The sequence below is a fragment of the Artibeus jamaicensis genome, unplaced genomic scaffold (assembly GCF_021234435.1).
Source record: "Artibeus jamaicensis isolate MK-2021 breed Jamaican fruit bat unplaced genomic scaffold, CSHL_Jam_final scaffold_537, whole genome shotgun sequence".
Lineage (NCBI taxonomy): Eukaryota > Metazoa > Chordata > Mammalia > Chiroptera > Phyllostomidae > Artibeus > Artibeus jamaicensis.
In genome coordinates this window covers 31,657,340-31,681,844 of record NW_026522047.1, presented here as the reverse complement: position 1 = coordinate 31,681,844, position 24,505 = coordinate 31,657,340, and the positions used below count along the sequence as shown (strand labels likewise).

General features: G+C 42.0%; 1 protein-coding gene across 2 annotated transcripts in view; it reads left to right on the top strand.

The window, feature by feature from the left end:
• Window positions 1-24,505, top strand: part of SH3RF1 (SH3 domain containing ring finger 1) — a 154,490-nt gene that overhangs the window by 106,243 nt on the left and 23,742 nt on the right. The window contains exons 5-7 of one of the 2 annotated variants that reach the window (XM_037140374.2): window positions 10,891-11,193; window positions 16,781-16,891; window positions 23,257-23,423. In XM_037140374.2, the coding sequence (XP_036996269.2) occupies window positions 10,891-11,193; window positions 16,781-16,891; window positions 23,257-23,423 (581 nt within the window). The remainder of the gene's footprint in view (window positions 1-10,890; window positions 11,194-16,780; window positions 16,892-23,256; window positions 23,424-24,505) is intronic. The other variant, XM_037140375.2, reaches the window with a different exon arrangement.

Genomic DNA, 24,505 nt, shown 5'->3' with positions numbered 1-24,505 from the left:
GTTTGTGTGACTGTGTAATAACTATGCTAGTAGCTAAGCCGTAATTTGGTTAATTATTTTTTCCATTGTTTAAACAAGTTAAGTGTATCATTTGGGAGTCTACGCCCAGTAATTGAGAAGTGAATCTTGGTCTCTACCCATCACTGCCCTACTCTCCTTCACTAGCCTCAGAGCACATGCGATGCTCATGTTCATAATGTTGGTACAGAGTCACTCTTTATGTAAAGCTTCCCTTAAGAATTGTGTAGCACAGTTTGATTTTTTCATCAGGAATAATGACAAATTTTCAAGTTCTGGCACTTAAAAGGTTAATTTTGGTTGGTGCCCAACCAGGGACACATACACACAAAGATTAATTTTCACAAATTATTTCATTACTCAACAGTTTCAGATATCTGAGGTGGTCTTTTTTTTTTAAGAAGCAAATCACAAACTAATTCAAACCTTAATACTTTAAGGTCTTATACATTTTGTTTTATTTTTAAAATGTCATGTTGCTATACGCATCCTCAAGTAACTAAAGGATTTTCACTAGTAACTAAAGGATTTTTTTTAAGGTTTTATTTATTTACTTTGAGAGAGAAGGGAAGGGAGGACAGAAACAGCGACGTGCAATACATTGAACTATTGCCTCTCACATGCTCCTAGGTGGGCACCCGGCCCGCAACCCAGGCATGTACCTTGACTGGGAATCAAACTGGCAACCTTTGTGTTGGTTTGCGGTCCTGTGCTCAACCCACCGAGCCATACCAGCCGGGGCTAGTAACTAAGGTGTTAAGAAACACGGGAGGTTCACTTTAATTAACCAGGAGCTAAATCACGTCTGTTTCCTATGAAGGAAACTGAATCAGTATTCTGTACTATTCTGTACTCTTGTGTACATTTGTGGCCTATAATAACATGAACAGATGAAGCATCTTAATTATTGAGCCAATGGGGAATAGGTTTCTCTAATGAAAGAGAATGTATTTCAGGAAAAATTTTCCTAAGTGTTATAAAATGACATTGCCTTTTATCCTAGAGATCAGTAGTGATGTACCTATTAGGTTTCACAAATGTATGCAACAAAATTGTGGCTACGTGCTGAGAAGAAGGAAGGTTTCGAACAGAAGTGTGATGTCATTATGGTCCATACTCAGCATTCTCTCTCTCTGTGCCGGATTCCTTGGTGATCGCCCCCTTACCCATGTCCTTTATATCTGTCTGTCTTTCTCCCTCCGCCTCTCTCTCTCTCTCTCTCTCTCTCTCTCTCTCTCTCTCTCTCTCACACACACACACACACACACACACACACACACACACACTATTTAGGTACCAGGGCAGAGGAACTATTTACTCACTGATTTATTAACCAATTACACATCACTATAGAATTTCTGTCAGTGTTTCCTTTTACATTGACAAAGTTTTGCTTTGAATTTAATGACAATTCCATAGTCTTACCTCCTGAGATACATGTATATTTCTTCTATAGTTTCTTCATCTGGTAATGAGGTCCTTGAAAATGAATTTTGTCCGTGCCATGTATCTTTTTGGTTTATAGACATTTATTTATGGTGTGCATTTGGTGAATAAATACCAAATAGAAAGAAGCATACACAAAAGCTAGTGTATTGTCAGAGCTTATAAGCATTGAATTGAACTGAGCCCAATTTTTAAATTATTCATTAGTCCATCTCTTCAGCAACATAGTTAGAATGTAGCTCTGTTTGTTGCTTCAGAAGTAACAGATTACTTATATTATTCTTACTGCCTCTTTAGCCTTAACTTTCAGGGCAGAGCTTTCCTCTTTCTTAACATCTTTTCTGCAGTCACTGTTCACAGCCTCTCTCTCATCTGGGTGGATGAAGTGTTTCTCTTCCTTTGCCACCTCCTTCCTCCTGGGTCTTTCATCGCCAATGACTTGGTCACATCATGTATACCTCTAAACTATGTTCTGTGACTGCACTTCCTTCCAGTTATGGTTCTACCTCTTTCCTTCCTTTTCCTGCCAAAATCTTCACAAGAATCACACCCTCGCACTGTCTCTGCTCTCTTACTCCCTGCGGTTAGTCTTCAGCCCCTGCAGTCCCTGAAGTTGCTCTCCTGGCTGCCACCAACTCGCTGCCTTTTCTTAGCTCTGGTTTTGTTCTTTTATCTTCAGTGACATCTCCTTATCTATGTATCTGTCTGTCTGTCTATTTATCTATCTATCTTGCTTTCTCTCCTTCCTTTTTTCTTTTCTTTGTTTCCCCCATAAAATCAACCATTGTGACCACCATTCTTAATCTCCCTGAAACTCTGCCTTGTTCACTCCTGGGCATTGGCTAGGTGGTTGGCCTGGGAAACTTTGCCAGCGCTTTCCATAGTGTGAGAGTTCTAAGTGCCTTTTGCTTTCCCTCCTGCCCCTGCTTTCTGCTCCACTTTTTCCTCCCTAAGTCAGAGGACACCAACCAGTTTGACCCCACATGACTTTTATGCATGGCTTACAGAGTGATTTTGTTTTAATTAGTTGTTAAGATGGAAAACTCAGAAGATTTTACAAAGGCCTAAATTCCTTGCTTTTCTTAACAAACAAACAAAAACCAGCCGGCACTGGCAAGCAGCCTCCCTCTGAGGGAGGGCAGGCACTCCTCAGTCCTCCGCAGTGTCCGCCTCTCCCTATTGGTCTGTCTGGTCTTCTTCACTCATTGAGCTCACCTCCGCCTCTCCCTATTGGTCTGTCTGGTCTTCTTCACTCATTGAGCTCACCTCTGCCTCTCCCTATTGGTCTGTCTGGTCTTCACTCATTGAGCTCACTTTCTCAAGCCCTGCTGACATGTGATTCACACCTGCTGCCCTCAGTGTTAGGAATTCATGGTGCTATTTCCTTTCTTCATGAGTCAGGGGGGCTGTTTCTCTGTTTCCCTCCCCCTGCCCACCCATTACTGTGCCTAGCTTTGACAGTCACTCAACATTTGGATGAGGGAAAGGCTCCATTGGGTTTGATTCTGGACCTGAGGACTCTATACTTGACACTGAGGTCTTTGCCTCATTTTGGGGGGGGGGGGGCGGTTAGAGATGTTATTTGTACTCTACATAGGCATAAAACCTAACAGATCATTAAGTGCAACTTCACGTTCCATATGAGAAATAGCAGACACATACAGGATAATGTGACTTGCCCAAGGCAACAGAGCAAATGAAGGGCTGGCTAGAACCCCTCAGTGAACTGTTGAGTGTAACTCACATTCACAGAGCCCTTTATCCTGTTCTCATTTCTACCTGAGGTATGCAGAATTGACATTATTGTACCCTCACCATTCCATACAGCTGAGGGAGCTGAAGCCACAGAATTTAAAAGGTTCACCCAAGATTGCTGAACTAGTGAGGGCAGAGACCTGACTCCAGTCTAGACCTTTCAAGTTCAGGGTTTTCCCTGTGGTTTTCTCTGCCAGTTCTTTATTCAGCTCTTTAAGCTAAAATATGCAGGCTGTCTCTGAAGTGTATGCTCCCTTCGTCCCTTACATTTCAAAATCAGAAATGGGAAAAAGAACATTCTAGTTTATTTATTTATTGTTTGACAACTGGGGCCAAAAGCAGTGAAGAGAATGAAAATAAACAGTGAGCTGAGTAACCCAGTACAGTGAGGCAGTTACTCCGAAAAGCCCTTTCCCTTGGCAGGACACCCCGAGGGTTGTGTTGCGAGCCTGTGTTTCTCACTGTCTTACTGCCAACAGGAGTGACCCCTGTTGTCATTACTAGTGAGTGGCTGCAGGGCTCAGGAGGCTGCAGAAATGTGGCCTGTGAGAGGTCAGGAGAGCAGTTTCAGTCCTCCTCTTGTTGTCCAAACCTGCAGAGAATTTCATGAGTTTATTTGAGCCAAACTGACATTTGCTGGGAAGCAAAATCTCAATGGATTGTGCAAATGCTCTGGAGAATGGCTGTTTTACAGCTTATTTTATACATTAGAATCAAAGTTGGAGACGTAGGAGGGTTGCATGAAATTCATGGGTAGTATATTGGGGGACAGGAGAGAGAGAGCAAGATGGGGAAATCTCTGAGATTGGATAAAGAGTGAAACAGAGAGGCATGTTCCTCTTTTGCGTTGGCGAGTACGGGGTAGTTCATCATTACCGTTTACAGCACGTGGAGATGGTATTCAGGGAGTAAGATAATAACAAGAGTTGGTGATCTCTGCGCCAGTGCGAGGCTGTACCCTCAGGGGTCTAGAAGAGGGGAGTACTCTGACATTCCAAGGCTATGTCACCACACAGATGCAAAAAGACAGCAGACAGCCTCACTTACAGTACAGGCTGACCTTTGTCAAGGAACCTACAGGCCCAGAATTGACTACCTGCCACGAACCACTTACAGTCAGGAGTTTTTAGGTTCAGACCATCCTGTGTAGTAGTTACTTTCTTTCTCTGAGCATGTAGGGCCCACTATTCAGGGCCCCCTGAGTTTGTCAGGTTTGGTTGTGGCCCTGTTTTCTTCCATACTGTCTAAGTTCTGCAAATTATTGTGTTTATTGAGCCTCTAGATCTGGCCACCTTGAGTGCCTGGAGTCTCAACTGCTCAGTCCCATATGTAGGACCACTGAGCACTTGAAATGTCCCTAGTCCAGATGGAGATGCAATATAAGTGGATTGCAAAGACTCAGTACCAAAAAAAAAAAAAAAGGATTATAACGATCTCAATAATGATTACATGGTAATCGATTGGATATCATTACCATGTGAATTGTTACATGGTAACGATTACATAGTAATCATCTTGGATATACTGGGTTAAATAGAATATAGCATTAAAATTCATTTCAGTATTTCTTTTTATCTTTTAAAAAATATGGCTATGAGAAAACTTAAATTTACAATATGACTCATTATATTGGGTTAGCCAAAAAGTCCGTTACATTTTTTCTGTATGATGGCTCTAGTATCTCTTAGTTGTCTTCAACTTCATTCAAAACAATTTTGTTAGGTTGTATTATGACAGCTGTCATATCAGCATGCGTTTATTTAAAAAACATCAAAATTGGTGAATTTTTGTGCAGTCCATTTTAATATTGAAGATGGAAGAAAATAACACATTTGACATATCATGCTTTATTATTTCAAGAAAGGTAAAAATGCAACTGAATTACAATAAAAGATTCGTGCAGTATATGGAGAAGTGTATGCTGTGACTGATGGAACGTGTCAAGTGGTTTGCGAAGTTTCTTGGTACTATTGACATTTTGGCCAAATAACTCTTTGCTGTGGGGCTGTGGTTATGCCTTGGAAGATGTTTAGCAGCAGCCCTGGCCTCTGCCCACTAGAGGCCACTCGTGGCAGACTGCCCACCTACTCAAAATACCCACGTCAATAAAGTTATCAGTGAAAATGAAAACTGTGTCTTTTTTATAGGAAAAAAAATGTCTGCAGACTTTTTGGCCAACCCAGTACTTCAACTGGACAGTGCCTGACTGGAGGCAGCCCTTTCTGCCTCACCTTGGTAGTTTTACGAGAACATTTTCATTCATTCAACAAATGTTTACCGAGGCCTAAATGGAGCTGCTACCTGAGGGAGGCTTTTGGATCAATTTAAATAGACTCCCAAGTCATTCCCTTCCGTCTCTCCAATTATTTCTCTTCTGTGGGAGGAGTCCTGGATTATAAACGAAGATTGAGTTTGCTTTTGTATTTAGGTCATCCCAAAACAAAAGCCTTTTTACCTAGATTGCAAGGAAGAATAGAAGAATAATGGAAATACAAATTCCTCATCACCATTATGTGGAAAACATTCTGCAAAGGATTATGATGTGAAGTGAAATAGTTTCCTTCCTTGTAAGCGGAGGTCAATGGCAGGACTTTCCACCCCTTAGCATTCATTCACTGTCTTCTGCAGTGTCAGTTCTCTGGAGAAGGCACACTGGGCCCGGCAGTGTAGTGGAGTGTTGAAGCACTCCGTGTCTTTCTTTCCTTTTGAAAATTAAATTTTGAGGGTTAATAACATTACATAAAAGCCAAGCATAGGACTTTGGCACATAGCACTTAAACATGGCTCCATGAAGTTGGCGTTCCCAGCCAGTGAGGAGGAGATGGACCGTGGGCGGAACATGACGGCCCCGATGGCGCAGCTGCTGACCCCGCTGGAGGGGGAGCGCTGACCCCACCTTATTCTTCACACAAAACCAAAGGGTTCATGTCGTTCAAACACTGAGATGTAGAAGGGAAGAAAAAAGGGGAGAAAGGCAGGAACCAGGAAAATACAAGGAAAAAAGTGATTTTCTTTTTAAAAATGATTGTGGAATAAAATTTTTAGAGCATGATGTTAAATTAAGATGCTATAATGGAAAAAGATTGATAAATTTGGCATATAACATAAAAAATATATATAGCAAGCACATATAAAGTTAGAAAACAAATTGAAACAATATTTTTACTTTGATGGATATATACACGCACATATAAACATATATGCATATATTAGAGAATGATTTATATAATAAAGAACATGTAAATCTAAAAGAAAAATACTTTATAGGCTTCTAATAGAAATGTGGATAAAGCTTGAGAATAAGCAAATCCTAGAAAAAGAAAATAGATGCTTAATCCCATTAATAAATGGAGAAACACAAATCAAATTAGGTTTTCTTTCTTTAACCTCCAACTAGTAGAAGTTTTTAAATTATTGATAACACAATGCTATTAACAATATAAGGAAACAGGCCATTTTATACACTATTAGAGGTGATGAAAATTTACTGTTTTGGAGTTTGGTGTAACAACATCCTTCAAAAAAATATTCTAAGCTCACACGTCAAGCTCACAATCTCACTTTTGGAAGTGTACCCTGCAGGTGTGCGTGCACAGGTGTGCCAAGTTGTATGTCGGCCTGTCCACACAGTGGGGCCGCGTACTCTCAACCCATCTGTTGAGGTGAAAAGATGTTCATGAGATACTAGAGGAGAGAGTAGTGTGTGCTGCTTGTGTTAAAATTAATGAAGGAGTTGCATATTTAACAACAGCTATATGGAAAATGTGTGGAAGGCTATATTACTTTTATAAGATATATTTTTAAATATTTGCCTTTAATTGAGAAACTGTTAGGTTCAGGCACTCCAGTGGCTTATACATTCCTCCGACCCAGTATTTATAGACTCTGGTACTCAAAGGCTGGTGACTGACTCATCTCTAAAGCTTCATTTAAAATACTGAGTACTCATGCTAATTCTCATGAAATTTTTTGTTCTCTTTTATAAAGGCCAAATTCTCTTTAACAGAGAGGATAGCCACATATTCGAATTTTTTTGCTATTTCTAAATTCCTTGTTGTTGTCACTATTATTTTGTCAGTATTTCCTTCTGTTTATACTTTTGATAAACTCAAAAACGAATTCTTTCTAAATTTTAAGGTTTGCCAAAAAGGGACATTACAGAGTTTTAAGATCAACAAATCCCCCTTGTCCATGCTTTTAGCTCCTGTGTCCTGAATTTTTCCTTGTATCCAACCTAAATCTTATCAAATATTCCTTACTAAGTACTTGAAAGAAGGTATTTTAGGATATAAATTTATTTTGCAGGTGATGAGTGTACTCTTCAACTTGAAGGTCGTGTCTAGATAAATGTCATGAATGGCCTACACTACTGAGCTCAAACATTCATAAGTGAACTTTATCAAGATCCATTAAAAACTGTCAGATCTTTGCTTTCCTGTTGTTACTCCAGGTTAAATTATACTTACAACAAAAGCCTCTTGATGTTTCTGCTTAATTTACTTACTGCTTCCACCAAATAGCCCCAACTTCATTATTTTCTTTGTAACTTATAAGACAGCAAATAGTGTTCCTTAATACTAACCTGCTGCTTTAGAATAACTCTAAAGTAATTTTAAAATATGACAACATTTTTCTAACAAGTATCAGCATCCAGGTGTAAAAATGAAATGCAGGAAAGCTAAGCTATACTAGCCTATTTAGAGTAGAAATAAAAGGGATGAAATGGAAAAATGGACACTATCTGTTTAAAGTGAGATCATCATACATCTGGGGAGCTAAAACAGACAGGACGATCCCTGGCTCCAACTTCCTGATTTTGTAGCTGAGGAAGCTGCCATCGCGAGAAGACTCAAAGGGAAGGGCTGTGCTAGGACTTGAACTGCGCTCTTCTATCTGTAGTTTGCTGGTTGGTCACACCATGTGTCCACCTGCGTACACATGCTTCTGCACAGAGACTGTATTTTTCTAAACATGCCAATCCTGTGGCCCAGCAGTTCCACTTCTGGACATATACCCAATATCCACCAAAGGACATGTACAAGGACATGTGCACCGTTGTTCATGGCAGCATTGTTATTTATAGCCAAAATCTATAGGAAGGAAGGGAAAAGAAGGCAGAAGAGGGGGAAAGAATGGAGGGGAGGGAAGAGGAACCCAAATATAGATCAATAGTAGGATGGGTAAATAAATTGTGGTATGTCCATGCAATGAAACATTACACAGCTATTAAACAGAATGACTGATTCATGGAGCGATGTGCATAAAAGCATATTGTTGAGTGAAAGAAGCCAGACATAGGAAATAATGGAGGGCATTTGTGTTATTTTCTAGTGGTCCCTTAAGGTCAGGGACCACTTCCCTGTGTCTATAGATCTCCAGCACCCAGCACGTTGTCTGACACATACCAGCTGCCCAGTGTATGTTTATTGTAATGGAAAGTATATGGTCTAGAAAAAGACACAAGGGAAGTATTTCTCTATTGAGAAAAACAGCAGGAAATACAGGGAATAATGATTAATTTCCCATTGTTTTATGAGAGCAAAGCATATGGAAACCTGAGATATTAATATTAACTGTAACTGACACTTGGCTAGGTATGACCATAACTAGATGATGGTAATATTTCAGAATATTTCAATACAGGTGCTGCTAATGGAGCCTATGGTTTGACTCCAGAATTAATTCAACCATGAAAGCAAGCAGATGTAATAGTTTCCTCTGTTCATATTTTAGGAAGTCTTCTCAATTTCTTCCCCTGTTTCTTCCTCTGCAATGCAGCAGAAAGGCTGCTGAGTTAATTGGTCCAATTTTAGCACACTGATTAGGTCATGCTTTTGAGGATTTGTGCCTTGGGGGCTGAATGAGCTTCTGTGGGAAGAAGGCTTTCTCCCACTCCTTGTCCTCTGGCCTTGCTGGGTGCACCAGTCCTTCATCTCATTGAGATGATACGCCTGGGACGAGGGGAATGGAGTCGCTCTTCTGTCTGCTTTGATTTCAGACTCCTTATACCCGGTTTGTGTAGGAATGAGGACCCTACCACCACATGGTTTGCTGAAGTTTATTACCACTCCGCACTGAGGTTTGGCCAGGTCCCACCACAAAAAAATAAAATATTACATTGATTCCTTGAGTCAATGAGGGACCAACCAGAAGGTGGGATGGCTAGACCAAGGTGAGATTGGTAAATGCGGGATCTCCCGGTCAGATGCCATCATAATGTTATTATAAGACCACCCTTTAATACCACCTCATTTCTTCATCCCTAAACACATGTGTGCAAAGAGTCATGGTTCTTCGTTTAGTGTAATTATGATATTCCTGCCTAGTATTCCAACTTCTCACGTGGAAGAAATCCTTGAAGTCTAAAGGAAAGGTGTGCTTGTGTTTGAAAAAGAAGTGCCCTACTAATTACAGGTCAGACAGGCCAGATGAATTTGAGTCCTTGGGGGAACCACAGGAACAAATTGTTCATCAATTTGCAGTCACCTCTAGAAGCACTTGTTACTGAGCTGCCATTCCTATGGCTTTCTGAACAGTCACTTGTGCCAAAGCAAGTTCACTGTTAAGCACTGACCAACGGGATTTTCACTCTTCTAGTAGGACATTCACATCAACAGGATGAAAAGATCTGGATGGTCCTAACTGTTTAGGTGGGTGAAAAATAAAATTTGATGATGTTATTTTATCTAAAGGTATTTGTGAGGTGCTGAGCATGCAGTGCTGGGGTGGAAAAAACCTTGTTTTTCCTGTTACCTAAATTAACCTTTAAAAGGTTTGTTTTTTTTTATCTCGTGTGTTTTACGAGAGGTTGAATTGTGCTCACCATTTTCCTGTTTTTGTAACATCTAGGTAAGTTATAAGCAGCTCGTTTTCAGGGATGCTAAGCAGAGGCATTGGTCTGCCTCGGGGAAACAAACACCTTGTGTTCCTTCCTTTCTTGCTGGTGTCGTCAGCCCGGTGCACAGCTTTTGACCCCTTGGCCCCTTATTTCATTCACACTCAGGCAACTTTTCAAAAAGAGGAAATTAGCTTGCCAACAGGACTTGAATCTCATGTTTTACCCTATTGGGATTTAAAATTTTGGCACATATAAAAATAATTGACACAGTGACATGACAAAAACATACCGAGTTCCTACTGATATGTTTGTGAGACTCCCCCAAGTTTATATGGAAGTATGTGAGCTAACATCCATGATTTCATTTGTCATCATCCTCCTCATTTTTACCAAGCCCCGAAGTTGTGCCTTCGATGTCCGTTTGTGCTCTGGGGACACCCAGCCGTTGTCGGACAACAGCCTTCAGGTGGACAGATGCACCTTTTTTCATTGCTCTAAGTTTCATCAGTGGACTGAGATAAATCTTTGTTTGTTTGTGGCAAATTTTAAAATTAGGCATTGTGAAGATTCTTGGGGGAAAAATATTTTAACCTTTGTAGTCTTGCATTGGAATTGTAATAAATGATAACTTGACTTAGCATCTATCTGTGACATAGATACTACAAGGAAATCCCAGTATCAAGAGAAAAGGTATCTCACGTGGAAAAAATACGCGTACTTGCCTATGCAAATTTTAAGGTGGTGATGTTAAATGTTAGATAAAAGTGTATTGAAAGCCAGTGTCCGTGAGTCCTAGAGAATTGTCTGACTTGTGCCGATTTGTTGGTCTGCAGTTTAACTCAGCTGCTAAGCAGCTGATAGAATGGGATAAGCCTCCTGTGGCGGGAGCTGATGCTGGAGAAGGTACCTCAGCAACAGCACAGAGCAGCGCTGCCCCAAAGCACTCTGACACCAAGAAGAACACCAAAAAGCGGCACTCCTTCACGTCCCTCACCATGGCCAACAAGTCCTCCCAGGCGTCCCAGAACCGCCACTCCATGGAGATCAGCCCTCCGGTCCTCATCAGCTCCAGCAACCCCACCGCAGCCGCGCGCATCGGCGAGCTGTCCGGGCTGTCCTGCAGTGCCCCTTCTCAGGTGAGTCCTCTCCAGGGCGCGGGGAGAGTTGGCCGGATCTAGTCGCCAACAGATCTGTGTGTGTGTTCACCAGCTGAAGAATATCGTTCATTTTAGCCTTCGGAGGACAGCAGCTTTCCAGGGGAGCAAAGCCTTCCTGGTATTGTAGGTGGAAAAATGGAGAAATGACCTGAGCGCATTAATCCAGAACTATTCAGTCATTTTCAAAGGAAATTAAAAAATAATTTATCAGTTTCACGAAGCAATTCCTCTATTTTACAGAAAGCTGCTTTGGGAGATCCTGGCAACTAAAACTTGATCTCCATCCAAACTTAAGATGCTATGGTCAGAACTCATAAGGTCTGCCATTGCCTACATCTGTGTAACTTAACCTTGATATTTGGGTCCCCAGTCAGAGTTATAGAAATAGGGCATGAAGAAACATTTAATTTAAATTAGAAATCAGCCTAGCATTTTTCAAAGCTCATTAATTCATCATCACTTTGGACTGTCTTTAAAAAATAGCTATACATTATTCATGTGTTAGTAAAAATGCAGAAGATGATCGGGAACATTGATTCATTCATTTGGCAAACATTCACTGGGTGCCTCATTAGAGGTTCTCCGTGGAACTAAGCTCACCAAACAAAATACTGGGTTGGCCAAAAACTTCGTTTGTTTTTTTCTGTGTGGTGGCTCTAGTAGTACATAGTTGTCTTTAACTTCATTTGAAACAATTTTGTTAGATTGTATTGTGACAGCTGTCATATCAGTGTGCATTTAAAAAAAAACCTATCAAAATTGGTGAATTTTTTGTAGTCATTTTAATATTGAAGTTGGAAGAAAATAAGTGACATTTTTGGCATATTGTGTTTTATTATTTCATTGGTGTAAAACACAATTGAAATGCAAAAAAAGATATGTGCAGTGTGTGGAGAAGGTGCTGTAACTGATCAAACATGTCAGAAGTGGTTTGGGGGAAAAAAGAGGTTTGGGAAGTTTAGTGCTGGAGATTTCTCACTGGACGATACTCCACAGTTGCATAGACGAGTTGAAGTTGATAGTGATCATATCAAGACATTGAGAACAATCAGTGTTATAGCACACAGGATATAGCCGACACACTCAAAATATCCAAATCAATAAAGTTATTGGTGAAAATGAAAAAATGTGTCTTCTAGTTTATGGAAAAAGCTAAACAGACTTTTTGGCCAACCCAGTAAGATAGTTGGCCAGATAGTTTCTGTTTTTTGGCCTTGACCCTGGACTGCAGCTTGAGCATAGGAGAGGTGCTTCTGTCATCATCCAGTTAGAAGACAGCTGTGTTCTTCTCAACCCACAGGCCAGAGAGCCTGGCTCAAAGGGGCCAGCCACAAGTGGGAGAGATTTCTTTCAAGTCTCCTGTTCTATTTTAAAAATTTATGCAGATTTTATATTCTACTCTGTAGTATTAATAGCTGTGGTTTGTAATTCTTATTTCTTTTTAATTTATTGGTTTTAGAGATAGAGAGAAACATCGATTTGTTTCTCCACTTATCAGTACTTATGCATCCATTGGTTGTTTCTTGTATGTGCCCCGACCAGAGATTTAACCCACAACCTTGGTGTATCGGGAGGACATTAACTAACTGAGCAAGCCAGCCAGGGCGATAGCTGTGTGTTTTTTGTTGTTCTTTAAACCATACAAGTAAATTATTTTCCCTTAAAGGAAAGAAAGAGAAAGGAAAAAGAAACCAACACATGCAGTCCTTATTCTCAAGGAACCCGCACAGTTTAATAATCTCTGTTTTGGAGCACAGAAAAACTATTTACAACAGCTTTTCCTATTCCTTGCTAATATTATTGAAAATTATTGTCTTCAGACTCATTTATTTGGGCCTGCTCCTTTGGATTCCTATTGTAGGTTATGAGTTAACTGCTTTCACACTCTGAATAGAATTGCATTTTGTTGATGTCTTTTAGGTGGTAGGGCCATGAAACCTTTGATCTTCTGAGGGAAATAGGACACACATGTACACTCACACACTCACACTCACACACTGCACTAGCACATGAGGGTGACGAGGGCAGTGGTCTTCACTGTGTTCACTGGTATATCCCAAATGTCAGACAATAAGTATCCTTGATAGAGTACAAAGTACCAAGTGAGGTTGCCCTGGAAAGGTTCAGAACAGATGATTTTTGGATCAGGTTCTGATGGAGGAGGCTAGTAAAGATGGTCATTCACAAATAGAAAGTTGAATCACTTGAGTGTGTTTTTAGTGACCTGCCAACATTTGCATGGTGATTTTTTTTCTCAAAGACTTTACTTATTTATTTTTACAGAGAAGGGAAGGGAGGGAGAAAGAGAGGGACAGAAACATTGATATGTCAGAGAAATGTCAGTTGATTGCCTCTCACGCCCCCAACCAGAGATCTGGCCTGCAACGTGAACAAGTGTCCTGACCAGGAATTAAACTGGTGACCTTCGGGTTTGTAGGATGAGGCCCCCCTAAGTGAGCCACAATAATCAGGGCTATAGTAATGTTTCTTAAAATAAAAGATAAGTTTCTATTAAGAATAATGGCAACTCACAGTGCGAAATTGCTTTAAAAGAATGGGCAGTAATCTTTTGGCAGGAGAGAAGACGAAAAGAGAGGAAGATAAACAGCATTTGTATCTTCCGCAGGGAACTTGACAGTCAGGTGTGAGCATGTCTGATGCTGCTGCACCAGAGCTGGGAATGAAGACTATAAAAGTAGAGCTATTTTTGTTTGGGTCCGAGTAGCTTAGGAAACAAGGCTCTTTCTGTGTTCCAGTAAAACAGTTCCCCCTTCAACCATTCCACCCTCCTCCCGTATTCTGATTCGTTCTGTTTTCAGTGGTAACGTGTTGCCTCAGGGAGAAATTATTTCTAGATGAGAATGGGAGATGTTTGAAGTGCTGCCTGGCTTCTCCAGCCTAGGTTTACAGAAAACACGGCTCATCATGGGATACTGTGTACGTGGTGGAAACCACAGTCCACAGTAAAGCAAGGAGTGTGTGTTGCATGTGTGACAGGCAATCACTTCCCTAACCATGGAGAGGAGGGGACGTGGAAAATGGTGGTTTAAATAGGGCTCTCTTTTCCTTCTGCCCAAGAAAGGACTGCTCAGCAGATTTGACTGAGGCCCATGGCTGAATGTGACTCTTGCTATTAACCTGGTTTTGTCTTGCTTTACTTTAATTAGGTTTGGTTACATTTATTTAAACATCCAAAGTCAGGGCCCTAAAGAAGTGAGTGTTCATTTTTCCCTCACCAAAGTGAGAGCCACATAAAGGCAGTTCGGTGCTGGTGTGCTGTGCCGTCCAACTCACCTTTTCAGCCCGTGGCGAGGTCTTTGTCCTCATGTTTCTGGAGGGCAGTTGGAGATCTCTCTGTCCCATCCAAATTCTAGGCAACAGGATGGGGAAATGAACCAAAGAAAGGGGCAAAGGGCTTGCATGATATTTTATTCAGTGACTACTGAGTGAAGATGGAACTTTCTAATACATAAAATGAAAGGTTATGTTACAGGCTCTACCATCCAGGTGGGCCATCAGAACAGATGTGCACAGATGTCTATGATTGACACCTGTAAAACCCCATGATGCCACACCGGTGATATATTTTTAGCCTTTGCCAGCTGGAGAACTGATTCATAATAATTGAGTTTTTGTGGCCCTGTTTTTATTGCCAGTGGCTTCAGGGAAAGCAAGAAATCTGCCCACTGCTTCCCATTTGCTGTCCCCACCCGTTTCGCCTCTCTGCGTGGTCCTTTCGGGTAGGGGGGACCCACCTAACCTGCAGTTTCCTGAGAAAAGGATGAGCACAGCGTGGACTCAGGTTGTCCTTCCTCGGGGCATTTATTCTGGACCTGCTCACCTTCCGCCACTTTTCTTTTCTGCTTTTCGTCATTCTTTGGTGGCTTCCCTCTCTTCCTTTAGGATTGCCTCTGGGTTGAAGTGGTGTTTGCAGGGTTCTCCGTGTTCAGTGCTTCACTCCTGTGCCTGTGATGGCAGAGGCATCAGGGAACCTCTGGTCCAGAGATGTGAAGTGACGTACTTATCCCAAGACTGTGAGCTTATTAGTAGCTGATTCTCCTGATTCCTAGTCCGGGGCTTTTAGAGAAACGTCAGTCCATAGTGAGGTCTTTCTTAGATGTTTGTCGGCCAGGCCCAGGAAGCTGTATTGTGGCGGGTTTTCTTCTGCCCCAAAATCTTCCTTAATAATGGCGCACGCTTTGAAGTGCACTCCATTGTATCTTTTAAGAAAGACCATCTTTTATGTGGTGCCAATCGTGCAGGTGTCCGTGGAGTGTGTATATCAACATTCGTTGATTCAATGGCCTAATGAAGGCCATTAGGTTTTATTCCAAGAATGAAAAAACAGTTCTTCCTATTACCCAGTGTTCTTCCTGTTACAGATTGGTTAGAAATAGACTCTGATTCACAGAAGAGACAGAAAATGAGGCTTGAAGAGAAACACTTGTTTGTGGCACCGCTGGAATCTGCTTAGGTTCAATCAGTGTATGAGCTAACAGGTACTTGGGCAAGTTTAAAAGGATGTGGATTCCATGCATAATACGGATTTAGTGGTGACGATTGAGTTATATGCTGTGATGCTGAATCTCCCGGCCCTGGCAGGCGCTAACCCAGTGGGAAACTGTGAAGGTTCCTTCAGGCCCTGTGGGAACTAACTAATCTTGGAGCTTCTCTTTGTCCTGATAATCTTCTTCTTCATTTGTGGGAATTGAGGGAACCATGTTTGGGATTAAGTTTTTATTACAAAAAGCCTAGCATTTTTTCATATAGCATTGTTTCCATGGGGAAACCAGGTACCAGCCAACTCCATGTCTTCAGTAGTGAAGGAAAGACATCATTTGCACAGGAACCCACTCCCCTACTTCTGCAGCATCAAGCAACACCATTGCATTCTGCAGTCGGACCTGATGTGCAAATTGGCAGAAATTGATCGAGTAACCCAACACAGGCAATGAAATGACCTGAATAACTCAATTTCTTTCTAGTAAATTAATCTTAGGTAGTATCAAGGATAAGACACCTTTGAACACAGCTAATTTGGCTTGACATTGTTCCCTTAAAGGCTCTATAAGTAATTGCCTGTGATAGGCATGTCTAGGCAGCTGCATTTTAATTATGTGTCCCGACCGTAAGGTAGAAATTGTGAAAATGCTTCTGAAAATAGCACAACACCTGAAACATTTCACATTGATAGAAAGGCGAGTGTTATGCTACCACCCCTTTCAGCAAGATTGTCAGGGAGATTGTGAGCAGGCTGGTGGAGCACCTGAAGGACCTGACTGTCTGAGCAGCCCCCTTGGTGGTCGGCAGCATCCCGGAGAGGCAGCGCGCTGTGGTGAAGGGCACCAGCCATTAGTGACCGGTACTTATCACGTGATTCCCTAGTGTCTTAATACAAATTAGGTAGGCAGTAAATTTTGGTTGAATATACTAAAAGGGATTCTGCCTTCCAAAAATAATAGAATCTGTGGATTTAAAAAAAAATTGTGACTTGCCTTCCCAAAGTTTAGCTGGTATAATCCATCGTATTAAATGTAGTCTTTCTATTAACTTTTTTTCTTGGCAGGTTCATATAAGTACCACCGGGTTGATTGTGACCCCACCCCCAAGTAGCCCAGTGACAACTGGCCCTTCGTTCACATTCCCATCAGATGCCCCCTACACAGCTGCGCTTGGAGTGAGTATAGCTTCTCCCATCTCTGTTTATCTTGTAGGTATTAGTCACGTTAACCTGGCGTGCTCCACCTCCTAACACCTGCAGTTTACATGACACTTGCTAGGTGGGGCGTATCTTTTATCTATTATCTCTGTTAAACTTAGAGAAAAATTAGAAAGTCTCTTGCCTGCGGCATGCCAAAACTTTTCACAGTGAGGGTCAGTGGCCAGAAGCTATTAGAAGAACTCTGTAAAATACTTTTCATTTTCCTTATAGTTCATCCTGATTTCCAGAAGGCTTAACCTTTATTTCTTTTGAGTTTGTCGACCTTTTTACAAAGACACGTTAATAGAAATACCGAGAAGCTGGGATCCCTAAGGCCAAGTGATTTTCTTTAGTCACACAGTAAGTTTATTTCAAATCTCTACCTTTGCAATTCACCTTTCTTAGTTTCTCATCTTCTGTTGGTATAACCATGGCCATGGCTGCCCAAAGGTCCCTGCTGCCTTGGAAGGCCCCTCGGACTATGTTGGCTTCCTTTCTGCGAATATAGCATCCTGCAGACAGAACCTAAACACTAGCTAGCTGCTTTAAAACATCCTAATGGGGAGAATTAATAGGAAGAATGGGGGCATCCGAGGGAGGTAGATACAAAAAAGGAACACTCTGGAGAGAAAATTAAAAGGGAAGAAGCAAGCAAAGGCAACCTCAGGTAGCAGAAACACAATAGTTTAAATCCATGTTTCCTAAAATTATAGGCAATTGAGCTGCAAGGAACTAGCAATTGTGAGACATCTCTCATCAAGGCCAATGCCTTACCTTATACTTTCAGACTGTTTTAGTGCTGAGTTGAATGAGTATAGGAAAGATCACCAAATGAGATGACTCCAGTGGACCCCACCCCTATAAATTGCTTAACCAAATTTCAACTGATTGTGATATTTTCAGAGAAATGGTGTGACCTGGTGATGGGGGCACAGACCTGGGTTGGAAGCCCAGGTCAGCCATTTATGCTATAGGACCATGAAAACTTACCCAGCCTCTTTCAGCCTCTTTGTCCCTACATATAAAATGAGACTAATAATAGTGCTTACTTCAGAGAGTGCCACACCTAGAATGTACAGAGAAGTGACTATTGTTGATCTCATTATTGGCCTCTACTGAGAACCATTCCAAGGTGGGCCTGTGACATGTGCCACTGGTTTACGTTAAGGATCCCTTGGAGGACCTGGTTCATTTGGTTACAGGTTTCTCTGTCCCCTAGACCAGGAATAGCAAGGTTTCTAAGCAGCTGGTTTGTTTTTAGGTTGTGGATTTTATATATGTTGTAAAGATTATAGTTCCCTCTGCTAGAATGCTCCAAGCCAAATCAGTACCCTTCTCCAGCGGAGACCTCACAATGTTATTAGTTAAAATGTTGGCTCCACCTCGTTTTATTGTCCTCATTTTATTTTTGCCTCATTTTTCCTTTTATATTTGTCTTGATACATTTTATAAATCAGTGAAAACTGACTTCGAAACAAAGTGGGACATAAATAAATGCAGTTGTAACCTAGCTTGACTTAGACTTTTGAAAACATTTTATGGAGTTAAGCATGTTCTTGTTTTTAAGTGGAAGTTAATAATGTTCTGGTTAAAGATTAAAGGTGTTTTTTTTTATGTTTCCAGACCAATTCTAGCTTCCTTGATAGTATAAGAGTTTGGTGCGGGAGGGTAAGTTGCACTGACGCATCTGGGAGAAGACGAAATTCCGTGAACTTTGCGGAAACGGGGTACCCCTGCTGTTCCAGTGGCCCCTGGGTGTTCTGACTGGAGCTGAGTTCCGTAGCCACCCTGCTCTCTCTCCTCCAGAGAAGACTCTCCTTTCCTTTCCACCCTTCCACCGTCTGTCGGTGTTCTCATTTCCAGAAGACTGCTTTGCATGGAAGAGTTCTAACCTAATTTCTTAAGGGGGGAAAAACTGACTCTCCTGATCATAGGAATATCGATTGGTGGAAAGACATGGCGCTGGCCGAGTTTCACCCATGTGAGCTAAAATTTTTACGGTAACAGTAAATGGCCAGCTGCTCCTAGCTGGAGGTGCTCTCTAGGGCAGATCAGTGGGGCCTGTCACGGGAGAGCACGAGTGTGCAGAAGGTAATTGACCTTCAATGATTTTATCCTAGAATCACAGGAGAAAGCTTGCGTGTTAATAAGCAAGAGGAAGGTCTATTAAACGGTATGTCTACTGTGCCAGATTCACTTAATGAAAAACTAATTATAAACAGACATACCTGTCATCCCAGGAGATGTCTAGATCTCAAGGTCCCTGGCAGGTTGGCAGAAATGTTTTGCATTTCATATGTTAGGTGTAAGAGGAAAAACAGCTCAGTGGCACGCACCCGCTGCATCTCTGGTTAATCACAGCAAGTATCCTTTTTGAAGTTTGCAGTATGTTCCACGACCCGAGCAGTATTACAGTGATGGTACTCGGCTCGGTGGGACAGAAACCATGCTCTTCATGGGCTTATAGGTGATAAATGCTGCCACTGGAATAGAAGTTGAACATTATGTCTAGTACTCTTCATGAATTGAGACTTTTTCATCTTCTATGCCAGATGATGTTAGGAACATATTGTCTCATACATCTCACGTGGAACAGTTAAAATGTTAAATATCTAATATTAGAAACAAAACTGTTATTATGTCTGTCGAATTCAGACGTCAGTCTGTTGATAGTAGTGAGGGTTTTTTCCAACTAATTTTTTGAGGATAAGAGGATGAAGATCTTAGTCTTGCATCTTCCATACAGTGGTAGAAAAACTTTGTCAACAAGTGATTCATAACCCCTGGTCCTCTGTGCCAGCTGAGAGGTGTTTAGCCGTGAGATGTCATAGGGCACTCAGGTCAATAAAGGCCAAATATGGCCCATAGACAACTTATAAACAGATTGCGTTACCAAATGTGTAACCTGAACTAAAAAAGTATCACACACACATTGTTTAAGGAAACAAGATGAAATGATGTGAGGTTCTCAGAAGAGCCAATATGTAATTAATTCATTGAAGCCCGTGACAGAGGCTAAACAGAGTTTTCTCCTGTCAACGGGATCAGAGAAGCCTCTGGAAGTGGAAGGATGGGACTGCCAGTCTTGGCAGTTGGAGAGGAAGAAGTAGAGCCTTCGGAATTGGCGGGAGTTCTGGAGATCAGAAACAGGGTAGGATGTGTCCAGTAGCAAATGCACCCTGTTCGTGACCTGGCGCCCAGCCCACTCCGAGAGAGGACACTTCTTTCCTGGTGCTTCACAGATGGACCCAGAGTTCAGATCTGTGTTTTTTCTGATCCCAAAGTCCGTGCTTCTTCTGCCATGGAAAGCTGCTGCTTCTTTCAAGATCACTGGGTCGTGGAAGGGAACCAAGGCATGGCGAAATATGGCCAGTTTACATGGGCAGACCACCGCTAAGTGGTCTGTTTTGAGCTAAGTGTTACTTGGAAATAGTCATTCTTGCCTCAGATCATTACCACGTACTGGTAAACAGAAGCCTGAGTCTGCGGAAGCACAAGCAGAAAGCTAATTTTTAAGGAATATCAGTATAACATCCAGTTTTCTACATCAGTATGTCTGTGGCCTAGGCTATGGGCGGCTTTACTGTGATGCTATATAGACTTTCTGCATTTCCATGAGGTGAGCAGTGATGGGCACAGTTTAAGCCCCTTGTAATTTAGCACGCAGTATCCAGTGAACATGGCATTTATGTGTGGTATCTGGCTCTGTACAATAGTAAGTTAACAAAATATGGTTAGCACAGTGTTACCTGTGCTCCTAGCAGGTACCATGGATGTTTTTGTTTTCTGTTTTTTTTCCTGCTGGTAAAGAGTGCATGTTGGCCTCTGGAGCCTGGGCCATGAAATAATAGGCAGGTCTCCAGGTCAGCTCTGGGTGAATGAAAAGCTGTGGTTTGCTCTGTAGAAATTTCAGGTCTTGCAGGATGGCGAACTGCCTGGAGCACAGCACACAGTGGATTACCTTTTGAACTTCCACATCACCAGATTATTTCAGTTTAGGTTGTTTATAAAGCAACCCACAGAACTTCCTAGTCTGCCACAGCCCTGGACTCACAAGAGCCCTATCATTTTACCAACCCTGCAGGGCTGAGCAACATCTAGGAATCTGATTTTAATTAGACTTTCTCTCTTGGTCTTTGTATGTGTGCTTATATACCCACAAATGCACATACACACACAAACACACTTTTCCCCAAAGATTGGTCGCCCAGCATTAGGGGAAATCTGCCCAGTTTTATTAAGATCATCTGTTTCAACCATATAGAGAGAACTATAACTATATTTTCTCTCAAGTACAACCTTTGCGAGCTTTCAGAATATTCTCTTTTATCCATATTTCCAGAGCCTACTCTTTGTAAAAGTGACACGCATGAAACATTTGTTTACTCTGTTTGTTAGCTATGAGACGTGACCTTTTTTTTTACATTTTGTTAAAACATGACACGTATTTTTATCAGGTCTATAGATGTCCTTGCCTTCTTCTTCAGACAGTTTAATACATCCTCTGTTTTAATAAGTTAAAATAAAATATAACGGGTGATTCTAATTTCCTACCCTCTTGAAAATGCCGTTCTACGCAGCGTGTGAAATGAGCTTTTTAGTTCTGTGCCTTCGGTGCGACAATGAATAATTTCTAGGATGGTTATGGTCGGGCTCCTGCTGAGCAAGTGTCGTATGTCTCCTGCCTTTCCACAGCCACGCTGTTGTGAGGTTGGGCTTAGGAAGGTTCAAATGGAAATCAGTTAAGTGGTGATTTTGCAGTCTCTGTGTATTATTGGATGTACAGTCTAGACTTGTTATCTCACCTGTCAAGCCGCTGGTGTGTTATTACCCACGAACTGCCCAGGTCACACATTTGCTGAGTACTTTACCGAGGGTTAGCTTTACCTCTCTCCTACTTTGTCTCTGGAAGGAGACCAAACGGAATGAATGCTTGACCTTCTCCTGGTTAAAGGGTTTGAAGGCTCATCGAAGCCCAGGTCTAGGCACATTCCAGAGCTGTAACAAATCTCAGCGCTGCCGTGTTTCGTGTGGAGGACGTGAGGAATGTTCACGAGTGCTGACCTTCTGAGCTGACCTCCGCCTTGTCCTGGGTAGCACTCTGTAAGCAGCTCCACGCCTCATTTATTCCTGCTCTGACTTCTGCACCAGTGTCAGCTGCTGTTTGGGGAAAATTCTTCCCGAAAGTCACTTTAGCCAGAAGATTAAATATAATGTGTGAGACAGTTGCAACATATGTCTAGAATTTTGAATTTTTTTCTATTCAGTTTATGTTTGTGGGACTATGTACATTAATAGGCAGATGAAGTCAGTGTTGATGAGATTCAAATTTTTATTCCAAAAAATAGATATAAAATGTCTGCTATGAACTATGTTTAGAAGTCACTGGATTTTTTTTCTCACTAATATGCTGATGTGTCAAAGCCATTTATGCCTTCCTAGGCGCATTCTTTACTTTTTTCATTTCGCCTTTGATTCAGTTTTTACTTCTAGTGGTTCAAAGATCTGGGGAGGGAGAGGTGGAGGTTCGGGCAGGCCTTTGTGTGCCCATTTTCCCAGGAGTTTCGGCACACAGGCCCTAGAGAATTATCTGGGGTTTATAGATCAGAAGGTAACAATTGAGCCATTGATTTTCAAAAGGCATGGAATCCTGTAGGCAGAACCCCATTAGTCTGTGCCCATAAAAGAATCAGCAGCTTTCCACTGGTGTACTTGTTAAAGATTACCAGCCTTGATAGTACTAAATTTCAAAAGCTGGCATAGTTAAGAAAAGAATAAGCAAAAGTAGCAACAACAGCCCAGTGATTGTGGCTTGCTATTGTTTGGGCTTTTTGGAGACCAGGCATCAAAGGAAATTTCCTTCTGAAGGCATGGTTTGAGATACAGTGCAGCCCTATTGTTTTGTGTTGTGTTTAAGTTTCGGGTTACAGAAACAATTGCAGATTAACTCCTAGCAAGCAGCAGGACATTATAGCTGCCTCCTTGGAAGGCATTTGGGTTCTTGTCCAAGTCTATACTTAAAAGTGTTATTAATCTTTAAATCGCCCGTGATTGTTTCATTTTTCTTTCCCTCCCCCCAAGTGTGATTATTTACCTGTATGCTGAAAATGGTTGCTGTGGCTTTAAGATCTTAGAGGAGAACAAGATGGGGGCTTTTGTTTGTTTGTTTGTTTGTTTCAAGGAGGCTTTTGTATTAGACAGCCTTTGGGTTCTGCTCTGTTTGGATTACATTAAAGCCTTTTTCCATGGATCTCTGATTCCTTTTCCTTCCCACCTTGCAGAAGCGATGTAAATAAGTGTTTTATTCCTTTCCCCCCCTCTCGGTTTCTTTGTTATACCAGACTATGAATCCTCCCCTGCCCCCACCTCCTCTTCTGGCCTCCACACCACCGAGCACTGCTGCTGCTGCTGCTGCTGCTGCTGCTGCTTCTGCAGGAATGGGACTGAGGTCCACAGCGGGACCCCCTGAACAGATTGCACATTTACGACCTCAGACTCGCCCCAGCGTGTAAGTGAGGGTGTCATTTATTACTGCTTAAACATGCATTTCAAACTAAGCCCAAACTAGGCAGAGGTAGGGAAACATCTTTCTGATATGAGCTGGTGACAGGCTTATGGCTTACCAAAGTGGTTTCTGTTCTGCAAACTTCCCCCCAGTCATGCATATAATTAGGGGACTGCTGAAACAAAATGGGCCTGATACAGGAGCTCGCTGGGCAGCCGGGCTGCTGAGGGCAGGCCGTGCCTGGTTGAGGGGAACGAAGCTGTTTGCTTCTTCATGGTAGTAGTTGTGGATAGAACTGCCTTTGGAGTGTTTTGTCTGCATGTGTGTTCCTCACACTGGGGCACTGAGGAATGGGAAGGTACTCCACAGAAATCAGACAGAGCGGTCCATAGCATGCATGTGAAAAGCCGTAAACCTCCAATAATAAGTGTCCAGAAAGGGCTCACTATCTCATTCAGAGTTTATCCACGGCAGAATACAGCTAGATTTTTGCGGATCTTACATTGTATTGTGTGAGTTTATACGATACAGGGAACAGTTTAGAGCCCCGGTAAAAACAATTGGTTAGCGTAGCTTGCCTGGTCTCCATATGTTGGGGGCACAGTCACCCTGCATTACGGGGTTGTGTTGTGCTCTCTGTGATCTGGACTTTTATTTCCTTTTACTTTTTCCAACTCAGTATTGCTCCTGGCTGAGCGTGCCAAAGTGGGTGCAGCCCAAGCCTCCGGTCCAGCTTGTGTGTGGAAGGCAGCATGTTGCGCTTCCCAGGGGGATTTTTTCACCATATGTCCTCATTTGGGGCTACTTCCCTCGTCTAACAAGTGCCATTCAAAGAGCTTAGTTTTCCCAGCGGGTACCTAATTTCCAGCAGCAGGTTAGGCACTCTGGGAAGCTGCATTAATTCTTTCACACCCTGCAAATACCATTCGGCGGGATAGTCACCTTCATGCTGGGAGGACCTGCCTGGCAGTTCTTCATTAGGAGGGCCTCTGCCTCTTACCTGTGGCTGGGAGAACCTGTTTCAGTGGACCAGCACCAATACTACGTACAGGTTAAAGGATTATACTTCTGTTTGCTTTGTACAA